The sequence below is a fragment of the Lissotriton vulgaris genome, chromosome 11, assembly GCF_964263255.1.
Source record: "Lissotriton vulgaris chromosome 11, aLisVul1.2, whole genome shotgun sequence".
In the NCBI taxonomy this organism is placed as follows: domain Eukaryota; kingdom Metazoa; phylum Chordata; class Amphibia; order Caudata; family Salamandridae; genus Lissotriton; species Lissotriton vulgaris.
The window spans coordinates 383,218,305-383,239,181 of NC_141699.1; the positions used below are offsets into that span (position 1 = coordinate 383,218,305).

At 46.2% G+C, this 20,877-nt stretch overlaps 1 protein-coding gene across 3 annotated transcripts in view; it reads left to right on the plus strand.

Annotated features, from left to right (window-relative positions):
- Positions 1-20,877, plus strand: part of LOC147679827 (prosaposin-like) — a 158,326-nt gene that overhangs the window by 117,648 nt on the left and 19,801 nt on the right. For all 3 annotated transcript variants that reach the window (XM_086943383.1, XM_086943384.1, XM_086943385.1), the window contains 2 exons: positions 1,700-1,882; positions 3,103-3,271. In XM_086943383.1, coding sequence (XP_086799509.1) covers positions 1,700-1,882; positions 3,103-3,271 — 352 coding nt within the window. The remainder of the gene's footprint in view (positions 1-1,699; positions 1,883-3,102; positions 3,272-20,877) is intronic.

The window sequence follows — 20,877 nt, forward strand, 5'->3', positions numbered from 1 at the left end:
GAGACACAGTATATGCTCTTCAGAGAATAGGAGAATGGATAGGTGTCTCTCATGCTTCACCACAACAAGTAACTCTCATATAGATAAGATGTTAGGAGTGAGACAGCCCTGAGAGTAACTCTTTTCTACAGGTAAGCATTGTATATAAGTACGGATCCCCATTCTGGCACCTTGAGACAGTAGAAGCGCACAGTTGTTGAGAGTTCACAATAAAAGGTTAGTTATTATGCACAATTCCTACAATTATCACAATAATCTCAGCAGTCATAATACGAAGCAAGGTAAATATGAGAACTACTTCGAACATTGAACACTCCTGCTATCTTAATTAGATCAGTCTAGCCCCTACCTAATATTTACATGTTTATATATTGAAAGGGTTGTGGCGAGTGCATTGGCTGAATGGTTATTAGAATTCTATAACTAATACTATAACAAGCCATGCAAGTGTCCCCGCATACCTCAGAAATCTGTGGGGTCCGCAGCCAGATAGCAGTGCTTCAGCATCAGCTATGAAAATAAATGTGATCTTGCACACACTGTTAACATTACCATTCCCAAAAATAATTTTCTAGGCCGTAAGCCTGACACACACCAACACACACACGAACACACACAGTAAAGAGTTAATGCTCTCATGCTGGCATACAATCAGGCCTGACTTGTATGTAACATGTATGTATTACCAGGAACGCCCTGCCACACATGACAAATCAATGTAATACTACATAGCATTTTAGCATGTGCTACAGAGCCGCATTCTGCTCTGTTGCCCATTGCCCACACCATGGTCCTACTCGGGGGCATGACCAGCTGCTGCACATGATTGTTTAAATTGATGTTTTAATGTATGCTTTCTCTGTGTTACTTCTAAAATGTCAGGGGGCCTAACTGCAGACAACCCAATTGCCATATGAGCTCTAATGTAATCTGAGAAGTATCATTTTCTGTTAAATTCAACTTTGTTTAAAAAAAAGAAACAGCTTCCTATTAACCCTCTCAGGCCCCTGCCCTTTTGACTCTTGGATTGTGCCGTCACTCGCAAAAACAAGTGGCTGAGTGACACACTGCAAAGTCATGTTTAGATGAAAATGGTACCCACTCATAAACTCACTTTATTATTATTGTTTTATTGAAATAGAATATAGGAACTTCTTAATATCGTAGCAAGACAAACTTATGGCAATTTACCCTGATGTTCTCCTTTGTAGTGTCTACAGAATGACCCAACAGACTTAATTTACAGTGCAAGCTCACTTTTGTCTTCTTCATTCTAGCTCTGCCCTTCTTGTCCACCCGAAAACGTCTAACAAGTTGTTATTGTTACTCAATATCCTGGAATCTGGGGATTGCTGATTTTAGATTTTCTGTCTGTCGTTTTCCTAGCAAGTGGAAGGGTCTCTCCCACATTTAAGTGCAACTTTGGAATTTGCGACATGTCCTGTCTACTGCCAGTTGGTCTTAGGGTGGACAAATATATCAAATTTCAGAGGAGCCTGAAATGAGCCCTTAAAGCTTGTGGCAGGCTTCTTGTTGGTGAAGGCACGCAAAAACGGGCCAGTAACAAAAACGGCCCCTACCCATGCGGCCCAACGGGGGATTGCCCGGTGCCTGCAACGGCCAGTCCGTGCCTGCCCCCAGTCCTGGGACTGTAGAATGAACTCTTATGTACTTTTATTATTTTTTTTTTTTGCCCCAGACGCTGATTGGCTCAGGTGCTGGAGAGTCTGCAAGAAGTCTAAAGGCTCCCTTCGGGGAGAACAAGGAATGGAGGAGTAAAGATGGAACAAACCAGCAGCGTGGTGGCCTTAGACTCAAGTGCAGGGCCTGCAAATACGTTTTCAAGTTTTTGAAAAAAAAAGTCTCTGATGACCACAGCGAGGTGAGTATTCAAGCGTGAGACTGTGCGTGAAGTACCCAAGACCCCTCAAAGACCCCGCCATAGGAGCGGCTGAATGTATCCCATCTGTGAGTCATGCAGGCCTGAGGGTGACTGGTCTTGTATTCCTGCGGCCATGGTGCATGGATTTTTGTGGGGTTTGTAAAGACACATTTCAAAGTTTTTTGTGTGAACCCCTTTCTGAAAGTTTGTTTGACATCATGAGGGCTTCGATTAGTAGTAACATTTCGAACAGAGAGACGCAAAATATATCTTGCCCAGGGCCCCATAAATTGTTAAAGCAATACTGGTTTCATGTGTGTGACCAGCTCTCGAGGTGGCTGGCTCAATATCCATGTCCTGTCAGCTATACAGCCAGGGGTGGCTCCTCCACAATTGCGGAGGAGCATCGCCCCACTTGCTCAGAGCCAGCAGCTATTCTATCATCATTTTATTTTTCAGCCGCTGGCTCGGCCAGCGTGTGCAGGATGGGGCGGGGCCAGGGGCATGGGAGTGGGAGGTAGACTGGTTGTGCACTTCTAAGTGTGCATGTGTGTTTGGCCGGCAGTCTCTAGCCTGCCAAACACATATGTCCACTGTATTGTGCAGCCGGGTTGGAAAAACAGCACAGACTCCCCAATCTGAGCTGAGTGTCAAATGAGCCTGCTCAATACAATTACAGCGCAGCTCTCATAGCATGAGAGCTGCATGGGGATTGCACAGGGAGTCTGTGATGCTGTCCGAGGAAGAAGAACACAAGGCATGACGCGGGAGGTGGCCGTCAGTTTCAGATAAGTCTTTTAATGAAAATTATTATCAAACTTCCCCCTCCCCCACGCTCTCCCTCCTGCGCTCCTCTCGAGCTCCCTCCACCCACTCTACCACTTTTTGTATGTGGCAGCCGCCACTACAGACAGCCCTAAAGGGTATAGGACATGGTTCTGTACCCCAAGACCTTGTGTTCATACAGTCTAAGAAAGCAAGCTCTGTTGACCTATATCAACCCAAGGAGCAGTCCAGTTCTAAAGGTGGCTGTGCATCCCAACGCTAGTCACTTGACCCATCCAACCCAGGTTTCGCCTCCCTTCACTTAACATTGGCCCCCTCCCTTTCAGAGTGAAAGAAATACAATTAATATTTTACAAATAAACACATGCATGTGATCAAACTCATCTTTTGTTCATTGTCTGCCTGTTCCCTCGACTTTCTTTCGCCTGCTGCAGGAAGAGATCAGTAGCGCCCTGGACAAAGTGTGCAATAGGGTACCATTTCTTCTCAGGATTCCCTGCAAAATGGTGACAAGTAAATACAGGGATGCGATTATACAGGCCTTCGAGGATGAAGAGGATACAGCAACATTCTGCGCCAAGGTGAAGCTGTGCAAAAAAGCAGGTGAGGATCATTCGGGGGTGCTTTGGAGGTCATTCTCCTCCAGGAGTCACAGGTTGGTTACACAAAACATTGACCAGATGGGTAGAGACAGAAGCCGATTTCTCTGAAGCAACCGGTGCCTGTGTTCATTTGCTCAATTTCCAGGTATGTTACCAACCACTTAAGAATAATGACAGAAGTAGGTTCAGGGTGCACAAGTATCTACTCACTTGTCTATACACTGAAAAACCTCTGGGTTCTGATGACATTCACAAACCGCTCAACCTTTGCCCATGTGGATTAAGTAAGGCTTTAAGTGGGATAAAACAATAGGGAGTCTATATAAGGGGCATCGCTTAACCCCTTCGATGCTCATGACGGAACCGTTCTGTCATGAGCCCGTTGGCTCATTAGAACCTTCAACACAGCGTGAGAATTCGCGCTGCGCTGAAGGTGTTAAACATGTTATGTTATGTTATGTTAGCATTTGGTAAAGCGCAACAGCTGCCCCAGCAAAGAGGCGTCCCGGTGCTAAGAACCACGGAAAACTCTAACAGAGGAAGAGAGGAAGACAGCTAGGAAACCTAGGGAGAGGGGAAAACGTGGGTTTTGACGGCTTTCCGGAAGGCAGACAGATTTTCCAATGAGCGAATGTTCAGTGGGAGGGTGTTCCATAGTTTGGCTCCGAGCACCCTAAAGGAGCGTCCACCAGTGCGGGCAAGCTTTGTCCGGGGTACAATCAGTAGGTGTTGACCTAGTGAGCGTAGGTTGCGTTGTGGCACATATGGTGTTAGGAGTGGGCGGAGTAGTTCTGGGCGTCCAGTTTTAAGGATTTTAAATATCATGATGAGTGTTTTGAACTGGATTCGTGATTCGATGGGTAGCCAGTGCAGCTTTCGAATTGTAGCTCTGGCCGAACATCTGTGGGGGAGACCGATCAAGGCTCTTGCCATGGTGTTCTGCACACGTTGCAGTCGTGCTATCTCCGCTTTGTTGGCGCCCAGTAGTAAAACATTGGCGTAGTCCAAGCGGGAGAGAATTGTGGCTTGGACAAATAGTTGACGAACCTTGGAGTCGAAGAATCCGAGTATTGGATTGAGGCTCCTCAACAGGCCCACACAGGTAGCTGCCACTTTTTTTGTGTGGGTCTGGAAGCTAAGTGAGGAGTCCATCCAGACGCCTAGATTTTTAACCAGGGATTTTGGAGGTGGGATGGTGCCCAGCGACGAAGGCCACCAGTGCTCGTTCCAGTAGCTGGTGTTCTTTCCGAGGAGCAGCACCTCCGTCTTTCCTGCATTAAGCTGCAGGCAGTTGTCCGTCATCCACTGGGCTACAGCGGCCAGACCATCCCTAAATCCTGAGGCCATGGTAGAAGGGCCTTCAGTGAGAGTGATGGCCAGCTGCGTGTCATCTGCGTATGACACCAGCGTGAGGTCCCATTCTTTAGCCACTGCAGTGAGTGGCTGCACATATAGGTTGAAAAGGGATGGGCTAAGTGCAGAGCCCTGAGGGACACCCTGTCCGATGGGGTGGGGCTGGGAAAGAAATGGGGGAGCTGACACCCGGAAAGATCTGTCTTTCAAGAAGGAGCGGAACCATTCCAGGGCAAGACCTGAGATTCCCACATTGGCCAGACGATTTAACAGTATGTTATGGGAGACCGGGTCAAAGGCTGCGCTGAGGTCTAACAGGATCAGCGCAGCACTTTGACCGGCGTCAAGTATCGTCCATAGGTGTTCAGACGTGGCCAAGAGGGCAGACTTAGTGCTGTGGCCCGGCCTGAAACCGTTTTGGGATGGGTCTAAGATGTTATTATGATCCATGAGATGGGACAGGATGATGTTTACGTGGGCCTCTGCAAGTTTAGACAGCCATGGGAGCAGTGAGATAGGTCTAAAGTTCTCCAGTTTGGAGGGGTCCAGGGTCGGCTTCTTAATGATGGGAGAGACCCAAGCTTGTTTCCAAGTGGTCGGGACACTGGCCGAAGAGAAGGAGAGATTCAGTATGGATGCCAAGGAAGGCAGAAAAAATTCTAGGGATTTGACGAATTGGGTCGGCCGCATCGGGTCAGCTGGAGATCCAGACTTGACTTTCTTACAACATTTCGTAAGATCCTCATGTGAGATTTCAGGTATGAGCATCATAGTGGTGCCATTACTGATGGAGTTAGGGGAGTTAGGTGGGGCAGTAGAGTGCTGTGGGAATGATTTATAGATTTTTTGCACCTTTTCTACGAAAAATGTGGCAAGGTCTTCACATTGTTGCGCGGAGGTGATGCTGGAGGAAGGGGATCTGTTACTCTGCAGTTTTTCTACTAGTTTACAAACAACTTTAGCGGGGTTAGGGCTAGAGTTAATTTCTTCTGCATAGAAGGTGGCGCCCGCAGAGCAGATAGCTTTGTGGTAGAGTTTTTGTTTAGACAGGTAGAAAGCTTTATCCCTATCATTGTATTCTTGTCTCCAGATTCTCTCGGCTTTCTTGCAATCCTTCCGCATGGATCTTAAGGTGTCCTTATACCATGGGTTGGAGAGGGATGAGGGCATCTAGTCCCTTCGTGATCCAGTCATGGAAGGCAGCATATGTAGTGTTGATATCCATATGTGCCTCATGCCGGAATTCTACAAGAGCGGAGTGCAGGTCACTGGTTGAAAGTTTGGGCCACGATCTTTTTAGGTGTCGAGTAGGCTCGGCCTGATTGAACGTTTCTGTAATCAGTATGGTGAATTTAATTAGGTAATGGTCTGTCCATCCCATAGGTTTGGGTGCTTCTGTCATCGTCTCCAGGATGTTAGTGAAGACAGGGTCTAGTGTATGTTCGGCCGAGTGAGTGGTGGCCTGGATCAGAGGGTAGAGTTGTAAGGCTGATAAGTCAGCCAGGAGGTTTTTGATGGTGGAATCTTGATTCAGGTCGAAATGGAGATTAAGGTCTCCTAATATGGTGAAATTGGCCGAACTCATCACTAAGGAGTTTGCCACTTCAAGGAGAGCTTCAATGAATTTAGAAGCAGGTCCGGGGGGTCGGTAGATGTAGAGGCCAGATAGGAGAAGTGGGGGCCCGTCGTGATCTTGAATCGAGCACTTTCACAGCTCGAGATATGTTCTTTGGTAAAGGAGCAGATTAATTGTTTTTTGTAGATGACAGCGATGCCGCCTCCTCTGGCGTCTCTATTTAGCGATTTCATTAAGTAGCTTTCTGGTAGCGTGAGGTTAGGTACACTAGTCATATCGTCACGGAGCCAGGTTTCACATAGAAAGAGAATGTCAGGGTTCTCTTCAAGTAAGAGAGTGTTTACTTCTAAGTGGTGTTTAACGAGAGACCTAACATTGAGTTGGAGGACGATAAGAGAGGTTTGTTTATGCGTGCCTGAAAGGTGCCTAGATAGGCAGGAGCTGTGCGTCGAGAAATGACAGGACTTACATTGGAGGCGTGTCTGTCCGAGATGTCCAGATATCACCTCGCAGCTTTTCCGGGGTTCAGGGCGGCTAGGAATTCTCTATCATAGTGTTGGAGTTCCCGTGGAGTTTGGCCAGGGGGACAGGCGAAAGGCGATGTCTTGGCGATGACGGGCGTAGACGGGCGCGCCCGCTGCACCCGTCCGCTGCGCGTCCGGGAGATACACATGGTGAAATAGGAGGGAGGAGGATGGGATGGGCGTGGCTTTGAGAGGGGCGTGACCGGAAATGGCGGCAAGAAGAGTGTCTTTTCCTTGAGTCCATCTCAGTGCTAAATCCGCCGTGCGGTCAGTTTAAGATAGAGCTTTTGTCCTAAGTGGTGCCAAGGAGAAGAGTGAGGTGAGTTTTAAAAACACAACATTGGTGACTCTCAAATTTTAAAAACAAAGTTTCTTAGTGGTGCTCCCGGCTTCCGCCTCAGGACAGAAAGTTGGTCTGACCAGGCGCTTGCAATCAGCGTCTTTTAAGGTCTAGGCGGGGGGCGTGGTCTCGAAGGGGGCGTGGCCTCGCGGCTCGCCGTAATGGCGGCAAGAAGAGTGTCTTTTCCTTGAGTCCGCGGCAGCGCTAAATCCGCTGCGCGGTCAGTTTAGGATCGAGCTTTTGTCCTAAGTGGTGCCAAGTAGAAGAGTGAGGTGAGTTTTAAAAACACAACAATTGGTGACTCTCAAATTTTAAAAACAAAGTTTCTTAGTGGTGCTCCTGGCTTCCGCCTCAGGAGAGAAAGTGGTTCTGACCAGGCGCTTGCAATCAGCGTCTTTTAAGGTCTAGGCGGGGGGCGTGGCCTCGAAGGGGGCGTGGCCTCGCGGCTCGCCGGTAATGGCGGCAAGAAGAGTGTCTTTTCCTTGAGTCCGCGGCAGCGCTAAATCCGCTGCGCGGTCAGTTTAGGATCGAGCTTTTGTCCTAAGTGGTGCCAAGGAGAAGAGTGAGGTGAGTTTTAAAAACACAACAATTGGTGACTCTCAAATTTTAAAAACAAAGTTTCTTAGTGGTGCTCCCGGCTTCCGCCTCAGGAGAGAAAGTGGTTCTGACCAGGCGCTTGCAATCAGCGTCTTTAAAGGTCTAGGTGGGGGGCGTGGCCTCGAAGGGGGCATGACCTCGCGGCTCGCCGGTAATGGCGGTAAGAAGAGTGTCTTTTCCTTGAGTCCGCGGCAGCGCTAAATCCGCTGCGCGGTCAGTTTAGAATCGAGCTTTTGTCCTAAGTGGTGCCAAGGAGAAGAGTGAGGTGAGTTTTAAAAACACAACAATTGGTGACTCTCAAATTTTAAAAACAAAGTTTCTTAGTGGTGCTCCCGGCTTCCGCCTCAGGAGAGAAACTGCTTCTGACCAGGCGCTTGCAATCAGCGTCTTTTAAGGTCTATGCGGGGGGCGTGGCCTCGAAGGGGCCGTGGCCTCGCGGCTCGCCCGTAATGGCGGCAAGGCGAGTGTCTTTTCCTTGAGTCCGCTGCGCGGTCAGTTTAGGATCGAGCTTTTGTCCTAAGTGGTGCCAAGGAGAAGAGTGAGGTGAGTTTTAAAAACACAACAATTGGTGACTCTCAAATTTTAAAAACAAAGTTTCTTAGTGGCGCTCCCGGCTTCCGCCTCAGGAGATGCTGGTTCGACGAGCATCCGACCGGCATCTTTTCTGAAACGGGACCGCTCGACAAGGAGTCGGAGGTCCCACTTCCCTAATTATGATGCAACCGCCTTCAAGGCGGACGCAAAGTGTATCTTTCCTATTGCGGCTTGTGCTGCAGGCCACAGCACAAGCCACAATAGAAAAAATACACAGTTGAAATATCCATACGCTGTGTGGCAGAAACCATCCGGCGCCTCCCACGTGATGCACAGATGTTTCCTGAGCACTACTGGTTCCCTCCAGGGCCCATATCGGAGTCCCAGGAGGTCAGGGGTCAATCTAGGGGCCCCTAAAGTCCTTTTCCATTTGCCTTTTAATGGAGGTCAGGCTGCCATAGAAAGGAAGAGGGAAAGGGACATAATAATCCCTATGGAGGTGCCTGAGCAGGCCCTGCCACTATTGTAGGGATTATGGTCCGTTCAATGGTCCAAAAAGCTCCTTGAGCCCATTGGAAAGTGACGGTCAGTCCCTCCACCTGCTGTTTCCACCCACCGCACAAGCTCCCATTGAGAAATGGAAGTTTCTAACCGTACTATGGCCTCATTGCGATGACCGTTTCGGTGGAGGAAGCGCCAGACCATAGGTCGGTGGTTCCGCATATTGAATTATGATGCATGGTCGGAAACTCCCATTTCTAAATGGGAGTTTGTGCAGTTTTGCGGAAACTGTCCGTGTGGTTCAAACTGCAGCGTAATAAGGCCCTTTGTGCAGTCGTAATCTGTTGTGAGTAACCGGCGATCTATGGTCAAGCGGTTCCTCCAACGAAACGGTGTTGGTCGGAGGCAACTCAGTTCTTAACCAATTTGGCAGGGTAGGGAACAACATTGGATTTTCTGTCTGTCCACAAATATTCAGGTATTGAATGAAGATATACCATGGGAAGAAATCAACTGGTAGCCACACTAAACATTTGATGATCTCTATCTGGTAATTTTCTATTTCACACATTATATGTGTTCTCCTTACTTGCAACACTTTCCACCTCTGCCATGGAAGTAACCATGACACAAGCGTTCTACCTCAGGCTACTGATGAGAACCCAGTGGGTTATTAGACTTTGTAAAGACACCACATGGTTAATATTTGACTACACTCCTTCACTGAGAGTTAGCTCTGTTTGCCCCTGTCAATTCTCTACTGCATTTGATTTGCGGTTAACATAATTCACACAAACTCGTAGGACCACCTTAGGATCATTTGACCTTTAACTTGTGGACATTATTTCTTAGGTTTCACTAGCCTCTTTCATTTCATCATTTCCTATCATGGGTTGCACGCTCTCCAAGGAATATTAGTGAGTGACTGCTCTCCTGGAAAATGTAATTTTTAACATTGACCCTCCTATTTACTACTGGGTAAGTAAAGGAGACCGCACACCACATTGTGGCTGACACACAATGCAGCTGGCATACTTCAGATAGAATTTTCACTCTGATACTTGGGCAACACTGGTTTGGACCCGCCCCACACACTGCCACCGCAGACCCCTGTTGGTTGCAGTGACGGGGCGTGTCAGAATGCAGACAAGTGCCTCCTCTCCAGTCGGCATGGCATGCCACTGGGGCGGGGCTGCCGGGGTACCGCCCACAGATCCTGGTGATTAATTCCGACTCAGGCTGTCTCGCCACTTGCCTTTCCACAATGGAATTCCCACATAGGTGCATACGCACCCACATTCAATGGGAGCTCTCCAGTGATTTCCAACCCTGACACATTAATTGCTAGCAAAAGTCCATGTGATACATGGGCTCCTAACCCACTACAAGATGGTGCCCACGATCCCCAGCTCATCAATGCTGACCTTTGATCCGCAATTAATCATGCAGTGCTGCCTGCCTTTCCACAATGGGATTCACACATAGGCGCTTACACTCCCACATTCAATGGGAGCGCTCCAAAGCTTTTCAACCCTGATACATCAATTGCTAGCAACAATCCATGTGTTACATATGCTCCTAACCCATTACAAGATGGCGCCCACAATATCCAGGCCATCACTGCTGACCTTTGATCAGCAATTAACCACTTCATATGGACCACCTGTCAGCAATTAGGGCCAATGGAGGGTTTATATACCAAACGACCACCTCAAAGTCCTCACTGTCGAGGCACATGAGGAGTAGGTCATTGGTGAAGTTCTCCAATGAATGGCTTGAGTACCGGATCTTTTGCTGCCCACCATGTGAACGGAGGTTATTATTCCTCCCCCTGGGCTCACCTACAATATTTAAATCTAAATGTTATATCCCAACAGCATGCTAAATTTGTTGGCGTTTATCTCCGTGTTTCTCTTGATGAGGTGATGACATCACCCTAATTGGGTGAGTGTTTTCCTCTTTTGACCACAGTGTATGAAACCACCACCTGTATGATTTTATGATTTTATGTGTGTGTCACGTGTTTGTCTAACTTGGTTTCTATCAGTACTTGTTACTAATTACATGCCTCTACAAATACTATACAAGACTGCTCTGTATGGTACTAATTTATGATATCTTTTCATATCTTCCTCCCTAGTTCAGTGATTTTACATTCGGCAGGTACACTTAAAGGGTACTTAGTGTTTGGACACTACTTGTTGCATCCCTGGTCCCAGACACTGTGTAGATTAGTTATTACATTTTACGGTCCTAAAGAACTGCCCTAGATCATACCTTGACCAATTGACGGCATGAAACATTTTGACCTTATAAATCACCAGGGATCATTGCCCCCACTGATGGCATCACGTTTTTAATAAGTCAGACATACTCCTGTATTAAAATTTGATTTGAGACTTGCCTAACCTTTTTTAATTCACTAATCACTACATCGACACCCACTTTTCCTCAATCTACACTAAGAGCCCTTAAGTTGCACTTCACATCACAGCTTTATTTATTTATTTACTTACTTGAGTTTTATATAGCGCTGGCGAGACCCGGCGATATCAGAGCGCTTTGCATGTGTAGAGTTACATAGGTTACAAGTTACACATTGTTACAGAGGGTATGTCAATTACAAGTTACATCTGTTGGTTCAAGGCGTGTAGAGGGCAAGGGGGTAATGCAAAAAGGCGACGGGGAGGGAGATTAAGCGGAGAATTGATGCTAGGAAAACCAGAGCAAGTAGGAGGAGAGAGATTCAGGGGAGAGAGGAAAGGAATGGGGGAGGCAAGCAAAGAATCAAGGAGGGAAGGGGTGGGGGGGTAAGAGACACAGCGAGGAGACGAGGAAGTAACTATGTCTGATGTCCGTCTGGGTGGGAGACGACTCCCCGTGGTAAAGAGATCATTCCCAGTGTTCCATTTTGTGTGATCCCCTTGTCACGGTGGACTCTCTGAGCAGGGTCGCTGAGACTCCAGGGCATAGGTGCTGGACTACTCCAAGATGGCCACCATAGTTTGTGAAGGGAGCAGGCCCATTTCTATGTCCATGCTCAGCAGATCATCGAAGCCTGGGAAAGGAGCAGGCCCATTTCTATTTCCATTCTCAGCAGATCCTCCAGATCAGGGAAGAGGGCGCCATCTTTGGGATCGTGAATCATTATAGTTTTGTGGTGCAAGCCTACCGAGCCCTGCATTCTCTGAAGCTGTGGTGTGGAGCTAGGCCTGGCAATCTTCTTGCAGTGATCTCTGGGTCTTTTGTGACCACTCTAGTGTCCTCATCTCGCTGACGGGGTAGCATGGCCTCAAGGGTGGCCCTCACCTTGCTTCGTTAATGTCCCATCATTTTCCCCCCAGCTAAGTGCCTCGGCTCTTTAGTGGACTTCCAGCTTACTTCTTGGTCGCTGTGCCTCTACGGCTGCAATAGCCCTCCCGTTGGGAGCAGCTGGGTCTTTTATTGATTAAGCCGCTGAGAGCTATACAGAGAGGTTGTGTCATTGAGAAATTCAATATCAGGCACGGCTTGGGCATCAGGACAGGCCAAGCTATTTCTGCTGTCCTTCCGTGCCATCTCGCTTATCTTGGCTGAGGCCCTCTAGGCTGCACTTCTCCCCAGGGGGCTGACTTGCTTCGTTTACCCCTGTCAGGTGCTGTCTGCCGCTCTATTCACCTGTGGCGATAACATGATTCTCACGTCAAGGTAAAGTATATCGGAACATTAAAGATTAGACTATTATTTGAGGAAATGTAAACGGAACCTAGTCTTTTACGGAGGTGATTGTCAATACCACCCACTACTTTACGTTTTTAATCAGACTTTAATTGAAAGAAAGCAATAATCATGTATTGGAAATACAAACACCCAAAAATATAAGCCACAGATGTATTTATATGTCTCCACTAGAAGGGAAAGTTTGCAAACACAACGCGTTACACTGCACTTAAAAGCGACGAGGTTGCCTTTAACGACTAGCTACAAAGGGAGTGGCAACCTGCCTGTTGGCAGGAAGAATACAAGCATGTTTGGTACTGTGGCAACAGATTAATACACAAATGTTTTCTTATTTTAAGCCGTGTTCACCACCAACTAACCAGTAACTAAGAAGTTTAATCAATCAAGCACTCACGAGGCAACATATTTACAGGATCTACAGCACACCCAAAAAAATCTGAAGCATGTGAAAGCTTTTTTGAAAGGGCAGATCGAGCTCTAAACAGTTTTAAAGACACCTTTTTCAAATCCAACACACAACAAAGCCTACACTCTAAAAACACACATACAACGTCGTCAAAACAAAAGACAAACGAATATCACTGTATGCAGATGATATAGTGCTCTTTCTGACAAACCCCTATAGATCTATTCTTGTGGTCCTTGATATATTTGTCAATTTCGGAAAGTACTCCGGCTATGCTATTAACTGGAGCAAGTCAGTACTGTATGTCCTGCATGGTGGTGTCCCACGTCTCCCAAGAGATTGTGCCCTACAGGTAGCAGAAGAAGGTTTTCGCTACTTAGGTGTCTTTGTCACGCCGGATCCAACCCTTTTTCATGATCGTAACCTAGCGCCAGTGCTGGCGAGATTGCGAGCTGATGTCCAACATTGGAGATCCCTCCCATTATCATTGATTGGCCGTGCTGCCCTTTTTAAAATGCTTGCTCTGCCACGGTTTTTATATGTATTACAAAATTGCCCACATAAAGTTCCAGATGCCTATTTTACAGTGGTAGAGGGAGAAATACGTAAACTATTATGGGATGGCACGGCCCCAAGGATAGCGCTACAAAAATTAATGAAGGGGTGGTACGATGGTGGTATCGCATTGCCTGACATACGGTTATACTATTGGGCCTCGCAAGTGGTGATAGTAAATAGATGGAAATATGCCCCACCAGATGACCAGGCGTGTGCTCTAGACAGATATCAGATGGACAGGGCTGGCTACCTCGGGGCGTTATACACTAGCTCACGGAAAAAACAGATCATAGGGCCCGCAAAACACCACCTGCAAATATGGAGACTGGCCAACTCCAGGCTGGGATGGACAGACAGACTTACTAGAATGACGCCACTATGTTGTTTAGAAAGGCTGGGTATGTTATGTCATCATCTGGGATTCGATAAATGGGAAATGATTAGTATTTCCACAGTAGGAGATATGATTAGGAAGGGTGAGATCCTTTGGTTTGAAGAGCTACAGAAAACTTACCAGTTAGCCCCAACCGAAATCTTCCGCTATTTTCAAATGCAACATGCCCTGAGGGCGGCCTTCCCCACATGTATGGATATACCAGAGTCCTCTCCGCTAGAGGATCGTTTGCTAGATGGACAATTACAAACTAAAGCGATCTCCCTCACATACAGAAAGCTTAGCAATAATTTACCAAACTGGACAAATAAACTGCAACATATTGTACAGGGGTCATCTTGTATATTCTTTCTGTCCTGAAGATGGTCTTGGCTATTCATTTTTAGAGACCGAAACGTTGACCTATGCTCTTTCTTCCTGGATTTAAAACACCAAATTTCATTATAGAAGAAAAGCGTTTACAACGCTTATAATGAAGCTGCTTGATTTCTGATATATGTACTTCATATGCTCCTGTTGATATACTTTCAGTACCCTATTTATGATTTACAATATATATAAAATATTTTTTTTTTACATACACCAGTGTTTTTCCGTTCTTTGTCTGGATCACATATTTTGACCTCATTGAATTGATCTATTTAACAAACGTTATTGAATTTATTTACAGACTGTCATTTATGTGGGTCTTAGATTTAAATCATTAAAAATATCCAAATTTTATAATCAAAATCCCTTGACGGTATTTCTACCCTTTTATCTCATTGACCAAACCCTCAAGGGTATATTGGGTTGCTCATTGTGTTGTATATTACGATATAAGGCAAAAGGCTACCAGACAGCTCATCGGTGGCGGTCCACCCAGCATCTGCTGCTGCGGCCAGACAACCGCATTACGATGCATGCACTCAGTGGCAGCAGTTGGAGGGACCGACCGATGCTTTCCAACGGGGTCCTTGAACCCATAGGACTGTGGTATGGACGGTAATCCGTACAAAGGGGGCGGGGCCTGCTCAGGCATAGCCGTAGAGATTATGATGTCCCTTTCCCTCTGCCTTTCTATGGTGGTCCAACCACCAAAGAAAGGCAGATGGAAAGGGACTTTGGGGGCCGCTAGCAGGGTCTCTGTCCCTCCAGGGCCTCCGCTATAGGCCCTGACGGGCACCTGAGGTACCCCAAAACATCGATGTATCATGTGGCAGGCACCGCATGATGCCTGCGACATGGTGCATGGATGTTTCAAAAGTGTATTTTTACTATCACGGTTTGTAGTGCGGCCCGCAGCACAAGCCACAATAGGAAAGATACATGTTCCTACCACCTTGAAAATGGTCACATCATCATCATGGAAAGGAGACCTCCGACTCCTTGTCGGGTGCTCCCGTTTCTGAAACAATGACGATTGGATGCTCGTCTGACCTGCATAATAAGGAGGCCCTTAACAACAGGCTGATACAAAGAGTTAGTTAAAAGGGATTTATAACCACGTCAGGCCAAGCTTGAAAAGGAGAAGGGCCTTGAAAAGCGAAAAAAGTGTGGAAACCGGTAAGGTGTAACCGTACCTAAGAAAAACAGTTAGAGAGGATGCATATGATCTTGTAGCGTGCAAGATAAAGTGCAGGGTATAATTGCCAACATAGACTGCTAAAGGCTGTTAACCTCATAGGCTTTTTTGTGCAATGGCCTTAGAAAATGCAACCATGCAAGAACTGGGTTATTTACGAAAGTCTAATGAATCCGTGCAACACGCAAAATAAAGGGCTGAATGCAGCTGCCAACATTAGCTGACTGTGAGGAAACTACTAGTAAGTGCTTTATAAGTTTAAAAAGAGTTGAAGGCTATGTAACAAGGTGACAAAAGAGTTAGTAAAAAAATGCGTTGCAACCTCGTTAACAGGCTAGGGTAGGCAGCACCCACAGAAGGCACCCATAACTAAATAAAAGGTAGAATACAATTTAAAACAATAGCAGCAGTTGACAACAGTTCTGACCCAGACATCGGACTGTAGCTCCAGACATGACTAACCTAAAGCAGAAATGATGATGATAATAATGGGCTCGATGATGACTATCTTAGAGAGTAACATTCTCCATTGCCTGAGTTATGCCCAGTCGTCTTCCTTTAAAGACAATATATATATATATCCATACTAATAATATAAAGAGAGAGCCCAAACCTTTGAGGCGGGTAATCTCAGGAACCACAGCACCAATCACAACACCCAATACAGCGTTGGAAAGGGCAGTTGCAGCAGAAGGACATAGGCTATACAGACGCCCACCATATACATTTAAAAGGTAAAAGAACCGTGCCAGCAAAGTAGTCCCTTGTGGGCGTGTCTGCGTTGTGCTGTGGGCGTGTGCTGGGGGCGTGACAAACACTGGGGGCGTGTGGTACGTTTCACCATTCATGCCATGTCTCATATTGTGTGCTAATCCCACCCTGCTCCCTTTAAATACCCCTGCACCCCATGATCATAACCCACCCTTGCTCCTTAAAATACCCCAACACCCTTAAACACTAAACCATCTTAACCCTATAAATATACTCTGTACCCCAAAACCCAAACCTATCCCTAAACCCTAAAAATACCCCTATACCCCAAAACCCAAACCTAGCCCTAAACCCTATAAATACCCCTGTACCTCAAAACCCAAACCTACCCCTGAACCCTAAAAATACCCCTGTACCCCAAAACCCAAACCTAGCCCTGAACCCTAAAAATACCCCTGTACCCCAAAACCCAAACCTACCCCTGAACCCTAAAATACCTCTGTACCCCAAAACCCAAACCTAGCCCTAAACCCTAAAAATACCCCTGTACCCCAAAACCCAAACCTAGCCCTGAACCCTTAAAATACTCCTGTACCCCAAAACCCAAACCTACCCCTGAACCCTAAACATGCCCCTATACCCCAAAACCCAAAACTATATCTCAACCCTTAAAATACCCCTGTACCCCAAAACCCAAACCTACCCCTGAACCCTAAAAATACCCCTGTACCCCAAAACCCAAACCTAGAGATGAACCCTAAAAATACCACTGTGCCCCAAAACCCAAACCCACCCCTGAACCCAAAAATACCCCTGTACCCCAAAACACAAACCTAGCCCTGAACCCTTAAAATACCCCTGTACCTCAAAACCCAAACCTACCCCTGAACCCTAAAAATACCCCTGTACCCCAAAACACAAACCTAGCCCTAAACCATAAAAATACCCCTGTACCCCAGAACCCAAACATACCCCTGAACCATAAAATACCTCTGTACCCCAAAACCCAAACCTAGCCCTGAACCCTAAAAAAAACCCTGTACCCCAAAAACCAAACCTAGCCCGAACCCTTAAAATACCCCTGTACCCCAAAAACCCAAACCTACCCCTGAACACTAAAAATACACCTATACCCCAAAACTCAAAACTATATCTGAACCCTTAAAATACCCCTGTACCCCAAAACCTAAACCTAGCCCTGAACCCTAAAAATACCCCGGTACCCCAAACCTAGCCCTGAACCCTTAAAATACCCCTGTACCCCAAAACCCAAACCTACCCCTGAACCCTAAAAATACCCCTATACCCCAAAACCCAAACCTAGCCCTGAACCCTAAAAATACCCCTGTACCCCAAAACCCAAACCTAGCCCTGAACCCTAAAAATACCCCTGTACCCCAAAACCCATACCTATCCCTAAACCCTAAAACTACACCTGTACCCCATAACCCAAAACTATATATGAACCCTTAAAATACCCAAACACCCCAAAACATATACCTCAGTACACCAAAACATATACCCCTATACCCATACTTACCTTATCCAAACATTTTAAAAAAAACATGCTTTTACCATTCATGCATTTACAACGAATTTCGTTGTAAATGTATGCGTAGTAAAAGCATATAAATTGTAATGCCATGCGTTATAATGGCATTGCGGAGTCATGGTACTTTCGTAATGAAAGTATGCGGAGTGATGGTATGCGGAAAGAAAGTTGCGGAATAATCGGTGTTTACCCTCCCCCGGTAAGTACATTGGTGGCACGGCGGCACACATCTCCAGCAACATACTCATATTTTTTCACCACCCATTTAAAAAGTGCACAGGTCTCTCTCATTGATGGCCAGCACCAACATACACTTTTAGACACACCTCCCGCCACAAGTTCTAGAATTGCGAACTTTAGAGCTGGGGAGCTACGTTCGAATCTCAGCATCAGCTCAACATCCTGTGATTTCAGGCAAATCGCTTTGTCTCCCCGTGCCTACCACAATGAATGTGTTCTTCTGTAATGTAAATTGTGCTCATGCCATGTTGTCGAGTTTGAGCTATATAATATTGCAAAGAAATATAAAGTAGGGAAACTCGAGTTCACACACTACTGAACGCGCACTCTTAAGTGCATCAGGAGTGCACTGTGAATCCGAGCGTTTCATAGGCCTGTCACAGATAAGAAATGCTATCAAAACGAAATCCTACAAAACAATATACTACTGGCCGGCAGCAATTCATACCCGGACAACGTCGGCACAGGCTGCTATCAACAATGAAATCATAAACCAAGGACTTATAGAAATTGAAGACTCACTGTATTTATTAAGCGAGAAGTCCTTACAAGATTTCAGCCTGCGGCCAGCAGTCCGAACTAACCTAACTGGATACCACAATATCGCTACCGCACACAATATTCCAGAGCTAAATAACTACCTTGCTCAACACTTGCCTAACTTAGTTCCCGATCAACAACTCGCCTACAACACCATAGTTGATAGTGTTGAAAAGAAGCAAGGCAAACTATTGTTCATAGACGCCCCCGGTGCCACAGGAAAGACTGACCTAATCAACCTCATACTTGCCAAAGTTCAATCTCCTGGGAATTTGGCTCTAGCTGTTGCTTCATCTGGAATAGTTGCCACTTTGCTAACAGCAGGGAAAACAGCACATTCTACCTTTGAACTGCCTCTAACAGTTTCCCTTGAAAGGGATTCAATATGCTCTATTCGGAAAAACGGACCTTTAGGAACACTGCTTCAAAATGTGTCTCTTATCATGTGGGACGAATGTACAATGATATTAAAACCATTGCTGCCTAGCCTTTTTATACCCGGACAATGTCGGGACGGGCCGCTAGTATATATATATATATATATATATATATATACTAGCAGCCCGTCCCGACGTTGTCCGGGGATGGCTGATGTTCAGTGTTGCCTTTACTTTTTGTTTGCGTAGTAATGTGTGTTTAATTCATCTGCAGGTTTTCATTGAGCCACACCTAATTTTGTTTTGCTGTCCTTGTTGAGAGTGTTCCCCCTGTGTGCGAATGTTGTTGTTTCCCAAATGTTGTAATTTGCGCCGCAAGTGCTGCAAGTGTTACAGTGGTCGCTCAGATGTTTTGGCCTGAAATTGCTTGTTTGTGAAAGGGGCTTTCCTTTTTTACATTTTCGATCCCTATACTAATGTTTTTTTTTTGTTTTTATCGGCGCAAGTACTTGCAGTGTTCCACTGATAACGCAGAGTGTTTGAAATTCGAAAGTGTTTGTGTAAGTTTTAAATTTTGTCCGCAGCATACGTAATTATTCGGAGCATTGTGAGTAAAGTCTCGTTCATGTTCCGTCGATTGGCTTTCTTGTCTAAGAAATGGGCGCCTATTTGTTTACGTTCCTCCCCTTGTGACAACGTTGTTGTTTGTCAAATGGTTAAACATTTGTTATATTTTTGTATCGCAACTCATGTGTGTGTTAATCATTTTGTGTCGTGATTGGTGGGCTGTGCGAAGCAACGCGAATGATAGGCGGCCCTTTTTGTAAGCATGCCCCCTGTGGCACTGTATTATTATGGAAGGCGCGCCCCTTTTTGGATGTCATCCCACGAAGGCGTTAATGTTTGAAGGGTAACGCCGACGAATGCGCGAATATCGAGGCGAGTGATAGGCAGCCCTTGCGGGGGATGCACAGTTAAGTGTGTGCCTTGCACAGTGAAATCATTGAAATCGCATTTGCGCTATGCACATTGAAGTGTGTGGTGAAGTGTGTGCCTTGCCCTGTGAAATCAGTGAAATCGTTTGGCATATGTTTATTGTATGTACTTTGGGCCATGCCCCTGTAAACGCCCACATCTTTTGTTTGATACGCCCCTCTAAACGCCCACATCTTTTATTTGACACGCCCACGCTAACGCCCACAAGGGACTACTTTCCCACTTTTGGCGTTTTGGCTTTTTTAATGTATATGGTGTCCACATCTATAGCCTATGTCCTTCTGCTACATCTCCCCTTTCAAATGGTGTATTGGGTGTAGTGATTGGTGCAGTAATTTTTGAGTTTACCTGGCTCAAAGGTTTGTGTTCTCTCTTTATAATAGTAGTATAGATATATATGTATATATCCATACTAATAATATAAAGAGAGAGCCCAAACCTTTGAGGCGGGTAATCTCAGGAACCACAGCACCAATCACAACACCCAATACAGCGTTGGAAAGGGCAGTTGCAGCAGAATGACATAGGCTATGCAGGAGCCCACCATATACATTTAAAAGGTAAAAGAACTGTGCCAGCAAAGTAGTCCCTTGTGGGTGTGTCTGCGTTGTGCTGTGGGCGTGTGCTGTGGGCGTGTGCTGGGGGCGTGACAAACACTGGGGGCGTGTGGTACGTTTCACCCTTCATGCCATGTCTCATATTGTGTGCTAATCCCACCCTGCTCCCTTTAAATACCCCTGCACCCCATGATCATAACCCACCCTTACTCCTTAAAATACCCCAACACCCTTAAACACTAACCCATCTTAACCCTAAAAATACCCCTATACCCCAAAACCCAAACCTAGCCCTGAACCCTATAAATACCCCTGTACCCCAAAACCCAAACCTAGCCGTAAACCCTATAAATACCCCTGTACCTCAAAACCCAAACCTACCCCTGAACCCTAAAAATACCCCTGTACCCCAAAACCCAAACCTAGCCCTGAACCCTAAAAATACCCCTGTACCCCAAAACCCAAACCTACCCCTGAACCCTAAAATACCTCTGTACCCCAAAACCCAAACCTAGCCCTGAATCCTATAAATACCCCTGTACCCCAAAACCCAAACCTAGCCGTAAA